General features: G+C 42.8%; 1 protein-coding gene across 1 annotated transcript in view; it reads left to right on the top strand.

The window, feature by feature from the left end:
* Positions 1-1,970: 1,970 nt before the first annotated feature.
* Positions 1,971-7,359, top strand: part of sr (zinc finger domain-containg protein striped) — a 110,916-nt gene continuing 105,527 nt past the window's right edge. The window contains exon 1 of the mRNA XM_072299508.1: positions 1,971-2,677. Coding sequence (XP_072155609.1) covers positions 2,464-2,677 — 214 coding nt within the window. The 5' untranslated portion in view covers positions 1,971-2,463. The remainder of the gene's footprint in view (positions 2,678-7,359) is intronic.

The following is a 7,359-nucleotide window of genomic DNA, read 5'->3' as shown; positions in this document are numbered from 1 at the left end:
CACATTGTTAGAAATCTTGAAGCGAAATCAGGAGTGCAATCCACTCCGGAGCATATTCTGCATATTAATCCCTTAGAAAACCCAGGTTTTATGCATGAAGAGTAAAGTCCGCTCCGTAAAAACGAAGTATACTTTGTACATAAAGAGTACATAAATTCCGCCCCGCAGTCGCGTGACACGCGAGATTTTTGGAGCAAATGGATTCTGGAATAAAACGCATTACAGGCCTCGCCCCAAGATTTTGAAAACAGTACCCACGAGGAAAGGGGTGAAAAATCGAAAATTGCGTCACGTAACACCCGAACGTCTCCCGGGGGTGCTCAAAAACTTTCACCGAACGCGTTTCCAAATGTCACTCTCATTCAAGCTTACTTTCAAGAAAGGGATGGCAGGCGATGAAGTGGAAGAGAATCCACCTGTGGCCTTACATTCACAACTTTTCTTGAACGGCGGAGCGGCCAGGGGGCGGGGGGCGGAAGGGGTTCCCACCTGTGGCGGCTCGGAGGGGCGCAAGCGTGGGTCCGGGGGTGGCGCATGAATGGAGGGGGTCAGGAGAGGTCAGGGGGTGGCGGCCGAAAGTGAAAAGTGCGTGCGCCTCGCGGCTCCCAGCCGGGGGAGCCGGGCTCCGGAGTGTGGGTGTCCTTTTTGGCGTAGGTATACAGCAGGTGTAAGCGCGGAGCGACCCGGTGGGCGACACGCCGCTCGACCCGGCTTCGGCTCCGATGCAAATCCTCACTCCGATTCCATGCCGGACGCCACGCGCTTACCCGCCGCTCTGCCTTCATAACCTCACTTTTCGACCCCGCCGCATCTACCTCGTTTTTTACACGTTTTTACCGCGTTTTTTTCCCTCGTCCTCCCCCCGCCCCCCACCCGTGCTCAAACACGCAACCCGTGGCTTTTCCGCTTGTTCGGAACACGCATCCGACCGTGATTTTGTGTTAGTGCGTAGTCAATTTTCTACGCTTTTTTGATTTCTCACGCACTGCGGTTTTTTATTTTTTTCTACGCGTTGTTCGAATACACCCCTCCGGCACCCGTGCTCAAGACACGCGACTTGTGTGTCCCGACCGGAGCTTTTCTACATTTTCCCGTGCGGTCTGATACCGGTCTTTTCCCGAATGCGCAAACACACTTCGAGTTGCTCAACACGGACGATTACCGTGATTTCGCGTGCGTTTTGCGTAGCATCATGTGTTTTTCGTCCTCGTTTCCTCTTTGACTAAGTCTACCCTCATTGAAGCTGTGTTTAAATCCCTTGAGATTGCATCAGTCGGTTTCGCCTGACTCTCGAACACGGAAAACACGCTTTAAGGGTCCTTCAACGTGATTTTCCGCGTTTTTTCGCGGAAACGGATGAGTTTTCCCACAATATACTTCAAGAGTACTTTAGCTTTTTCCGAATGCACTTTTCTTGCGCCTCAATCGAAAACGGAACGTGATTCGTCGAACGTGAGTCGTGTTTCGTACGACGCGTTGCCTACCGGGACAGGAGCCGTGTGAGTGTTCATTCACTCGAGGGTCGTTCATTCATTACTAAGTGCGACTGTGGTGGTGTGCGCAACACTCGCGTACGCGCGCGTATGTGTGTGTGAAAGTTCGACGCGCCGTCTCGTGGATTCCGTCGATTTTCGCCGAATCAAGGTCATTGCCACCCGGTAACAGACGTGTGTGCATGCGTGATCCCTCGGTCAAGTTTATGGATACAAACGAAGCCCAACTTGGACCATCGACCTCGCCGAAATCCATTGGAACCAAAAGAGCACCCTGTACAAATGACATGGACGTAGTGCATCCGCAAAATTTTGAAAAATTGAGCGTAAACGTATAAATTTGCTGAATTTTAGCCAGCTTTGTGAGGCAGTAGGATACCTCACTGGCTATAGATTTTTTTCTGTGTGTGGATACCTTCAGCTACCTGATATATTACGAGTGCGCGGACTCAACGGATTCTTTTGAGTTACACTCTTTAATAGTGTTCCATGCCAATATTTTTCCATAAACACTCTATTGAATCTGTCAGAAGGAATCAAGCTTTATGGTAATTCAAAGCATATAGTGTTTTTAGTAAAAATTCGGCATTAAAAGTGGATTTTAGTGCGAAACAACCCCAACGGAAAAAATCTTTTCCCTAGTGCGGAACGGATATAATTTAACATCGAAACTTTCGGGGAGCATCCTGATCCCGAGCATTTTGACAGTCCGCCGTGTTTGTGTGGTGCAAGTTTGAGGATAATTAACGCTCTTTGGAATTCGATCGAATACGGATCGTGATCTCCGCGTACGGATCTCAGTGCCGGAAGCTGCTCGTAGCGCGAGGAAGTGACTCCTGGAAAAGTGTTGTTCGGTGTGATTCGTGATGTGTGTCGGGGGTGTTTGCTGGTGAGCCTGTGAGTCTAGCAATGGGTTGTGTACGGAGGGGTGAGGCAGGTCAAAGGTCACGGCGAAGGGGCAGCGCTAAGGATGTTGAGAGTCGCTATGAGAGAAGACTCGACAAGTGAGGAGGAATACGTGGACGTGCTTCAGATCCAGCAGCTTCTTCTGGACCCGCACCAGCCGCCGCCAGACAGCGCCCCTTTCGCCGCGCCGACCCCCCGCTCCGTCGCCCTCTCCTACAATGTCCACCCTCCGCCCGACGACTGGCTTTCACTTTGGCTCAATCCTGCCAATAACTCAGGTATGTCTTCTGCCTCCTTTCTCCTGGCTCTTAAAGTCTTAGGAACCCAAAACTGGCTGCGAAGTCACAATGAAACAGGGATGCAAAAATTTCTAACCAGGGCCGGATTCACCTACTTGCCGTCCATATTTGGCCGCCCCCTTCTCATTCGTTTTGACTCATCAATAAAAACCATCAAGTGAACGTGCCGGAGGGTAAGGGGTGCATAAGACGCGTTTATTCGTGTTGGATACATTTTTTGCGAAAGCCCTATGTCAACACTACCAGCAAAATTTCGCGGAACTTTGCGCGAAAGTTAAGTTCCGTAAACCTAGCTCTGTGTGGACAAGGCCCTCCATTTATAAGAAATGAACGAAAAAATTATGAAAAAATATGTGGTTTAATAATTTTAACTTCCGCTGCCACGCCGCGCTGACCGCAATGTGTTTGGCGTCATGCGTGAAGTATTTCTACAGTCTTGTAGGCGCTATGCGTTTCACGTCGACCGCTGCTGACCGCACTGTTTTTGACGCAATGCGTGAAGTATTCCTACAGTCCTATAGGGGCTTTGCGTTTCACGTCGAGCGGTGCTGAACGTACTGTGTTTGAAGCAAAGCGAAATTACTGTACTCTCAGGAAATGAGAGATTTTGTCGCCTTTTCTCGTTTGTATTTTTTTCTAAATCCGATTTGCTTTATACCCTATTTTTAAAAAATCGCAAAATTTGCCGCCCCCTAAATTTGCCGCCATGGGCCGCTGCCCATGTGGCCACCCCCTTAATCCGGCCCTGTTTCTAACCCTTCTTTCTTCTCTTTTGAAATCGACCGCATTTTCATAAAAAAAAAAGGAGGGCAGATGAGTGCCATTTTTGAGCCTACCCTGAATTTCCTCAACACTAGGATTTCTTTGCTCATTGAAGGTCTATATTTTACGGAGTGTATCATGATTTGGTCATTTTCTTCTCTTATGGGGTCAAATATTGACCTGTACGTGGGTTTAAGGGCAGATTTTGACGAAAAATGTAAGTTTGCCGTTCAATGCCAAAAAATCCACATTTTTCGTCCAAATCGGCACTCAGATCCATTTGTAGACCAGTATCAAATTTGGAAAGAGACTGAAAATGACCGGATCTTGAGTCATTCCGTAAAATGTATACTGTCATAGGAGAAAATCGTAGAGATGAGAGAAGTTAGCCAGGGCGGGGCTAAAAACGGCCCTCGTCGATACCCCTCCTTTTTAAAAATGACCTCCTTCTGCTCTTTAGGCACGTTCAGCGTGCTACAAGTATCTCATTCGTACGCAACTTTCAATAAGTTGTTTTATTTTTTTTTTTTAAACATAAAAACATGCAATTTTCACCTTGAATTGCGGAATAAAAAACAATATTTCCCTTAGAGCACGCGGCTTTAACCCGTTTTTGGGACCTTTCCATTCCTTCAAACGACCAATTGCGACATGCCGCAGCCGGTCCGTGTGGTCAAGAAGTTTCTGCACCCCTGCAATGAAATACCTAACATCCGACTTAAGCTTCATGAGTAACATGCATAATAAGATTCTTTGGATTTCAAGTATAGTGAGGAAGGCGAGACGGAAACTGATTTTGATTAATGTTTTCTTTCACATCACGTAAAATTTGAGCGGTTACCGGCTTAAGGGGCGCGAATTTAAAACTTCGACGAAGTGCGGCAACCAAAATATGCATCGGCATCCTTTGAGCCTCTTATCTTCTTTTTTCTCTCTTTTTTATTAGAAAAAAAAAAAAAAACATTTTTCCAAGTATAGTTGTCTCGACTGCGGGAACCTTGAAATGCTTAAAAATTGTGAAATCTCAATTTCGAATTAAATTTCAATTTCTTTGGGATGACAATACTCCCTTCATCTGCGAAGGCAGCGAGAAAACAAAAATGTTAGATCCTGGTCAGTGTTTGTCGAGGGTTTAAAACGTGCCTAAGCGAATGAAAAAATTGCTTTTTACATCCTTTTTATCGCAAGAAATGTTAATAATTATTTTTCAGACAAGGAAGGGGAAAAGAAAGAAAATGTAAATTTGTTGTTCGGAAATCTGCTAAGAATCAAGGTGGATAATCCTTCTTTTCTTCTGCTTATTTGCATAAATAAATTTTACAATTTCTCGCCCCTGTGAGATTTAAGTTTTTCATTAGTATAAAACCACGAGTATAATTCATTTTCTTTGACAATAAGTCGGATGGCCGAAGCGGTTTTTTAAGTCTTGTTATGTTGGCACCAAGAAAGTTGTTGAACTACGCCCAAAAAGGCGGTGCTAACATAATATTGAAATGAGGCATCGGGTTTTTAATGCGTGTTATCTCAAATTCACTTTTTTTTTTATTTCTTCTTTTTTCTTTCCCCCATCTGAAAATTGATTGAATGACTAAAAATTGAAACACATACATGATATTATAAAGCCTTGAGCATCCGTAGCAAGAATAACTTCCATTCTTTATCGCCCAAAGCATGGATGAAAACACAACCGTGGGGAAACTTCATCATATTGGAAGAAAACTAATAACATAATTTTCATAGGTTTTTTTTGCCGAAACGTATGGTTTCAGTCAGAACCATAAGAGGGGGCGGAACATTTTCCTTCTCCGAAAAGAAATAAGAAGAAGAAAAATACTCTATTATTGGATCACTAGACGAAGTGTAAATTGAATTCCTGCGTTAGGTATAAAAGGTGCGTTAGGTGTGTTAAAATTCAAAAGTCCACGCAATTGAGCGACTCGTGTAACAAGGAGATTGCAAAATAATTGCGAATTTTCAGATGTGCACTTGACACAGAACAAATGAAACAGAAATCATCAATTTTTGGCATTTGACGAATTATATTTACCTCTTTTCGTTACTTATATCTTCATTGAGGGTTGATATCTGAACTTCCAGCTGTATGTAATATTTTCCGTGAAACATTTTGAATTACGAGAATACAACACCATTTGAAAATCATGAGAAAACAAAGGACATATTGCTGTGGTTTATACCGTGCCTGGTATCTCATTGGTTCAGCTGCTTTAGAGACTTACTCACTCTGTCTAAAAACGCGCTATATTAGATGTCTCATAGCTTGGTCAGCATGAGAGCTTTACTCCAAGTTTCTTAAAGTTCTAGTTGACTTGTAGTTGTTTACACATACTAGAGCTGATCCTGAAATGTACTTACGCCCTTTTTCGTAAAGAGCAAAAAGATAGGGGTCAGGTCTTCAGGTGGCAAAGGTCACGAGATCAGAGCGACAGGCTTTACTTCATTAAGAGCCTCCCAAGAATATCTAGGGAAAGAAAATTTGTTGATCGTATTAAGGAAATCCCGTGAGATGCTTTTAAAGGTTATTTCGTCTCTAAGCGCCATGTTATCCGCGAGTATTTCACGGAGGATCAATCATACGCGATATGGTGAATCGTGGTATAAATTTAGTAAACAATTAATGCATTAGAAATATGATGTGGCGCCGGTTTATTATTGGATTTGTTCGGCAGTCCTCATGGATTTGAAATATCAATGGAAACGTGATAATATCAGGGAAAAAACTGCTCCGGTTCTGAGAGTTGTAATTATCTCTTATATAATATATTTATATTTTAAGTGTTTATTTACACACAGGGGGCCATATACGGCCCGGACGAAAATAATCACACGTTTATAATACAAAGCAACGTCTCAAAGTAAGCTAAGGTTTGGGTTGATTTTAGGTACACAAAATTGTGTTGATTTAGGTACACAAAATTGTGTTGATTTAGGTACACAAAATTGTGTTGATTTAGGTACACAAAATTTTGTTGAGTTATCAAGTCTTTCGGGTTAACCTGACACAAAAAAACACCAAGTAACACTAAGTGGCATTAAACACGAGAATTTTTAACTGCGTATACTTTAAAAAACAAGGAGGAAAGTTCCAAGTGTATATTGCAGAGTAATGAAAATGAATTAGAAATATGATGAAAAGTTCCCGTGAAATTACATTTCAAGAAATGTAAGTGATGTCTAAAAATAATTTCGGGAGTGACAAACTCGATGGTGCCTCAAAATTAATCGGACCAAATTGTGTTGTAAAGTTGCATTATTAACTCCTCTATGTAAAAGTAAAGTAAGTATACTGGCGTTGATTCACGATCTCACGTAAAAGTAGGGTAATGTGATACTTAGCGTGAAATCATCGTGATATGTCTATTTAACCCTGAGTGTCTGAGGTAAAAATGAGCGGGAAAGCTGCCAGACTTGCGATGCTAGAATTTTTACTGGAAGGAGCGGGACAGGGTGTCACCGGTATTAGATGAACCGTGTTAGAAATAAACGTGTGGAAAATTTGTACCAGTTGACACACCATCCGGAGCTGCTGCACAAATTACATGCTCATGATAATAAACGTCAAGTATGGCCCATAGTGGGGTGGTGGTTTTAACGTAATATATTAGGAAAACATAGCCGCAAAAAAAATTTGAGAGTGCAGTATAAATTTCGTTCTATTAATAATCGTTGAAAAATGAATAGAAAATTAAAGCCCAGCATTTAAAGCCACCATGGGAGTTGACAATTATTTACTGCAAGGCAAGATTAGTAGACAAGTAATGAATCCTCGTATGGATAGTTGTTACTGCACAGAATATATTCCATGAACCACAATAATTGAAGTCGAAATGGCATATTCATCCAGCTATTTACCCCTTTACTGCTAATTTTGCATCCCTTTA

Source organism: Bemisia tabaci, chromosome 4 (assembly GCF_918797505.1).
Source record: "Bemisia tabaci chromosome 4, PGI_BMITA_v3".
In the NCBI taxonomy this organism is placed as follows: domain Eukaryota; kingdom Metazoa; phylum Arthropoda; class Insecta; order Hemiptera; family Aleyrodidae; genus Bemisia; species Bemisia tabaci.
Note: the sequence above shows the minus strand (reverse complement) of the source record. Positions and strands in the feature narration are given on the sequence as shown.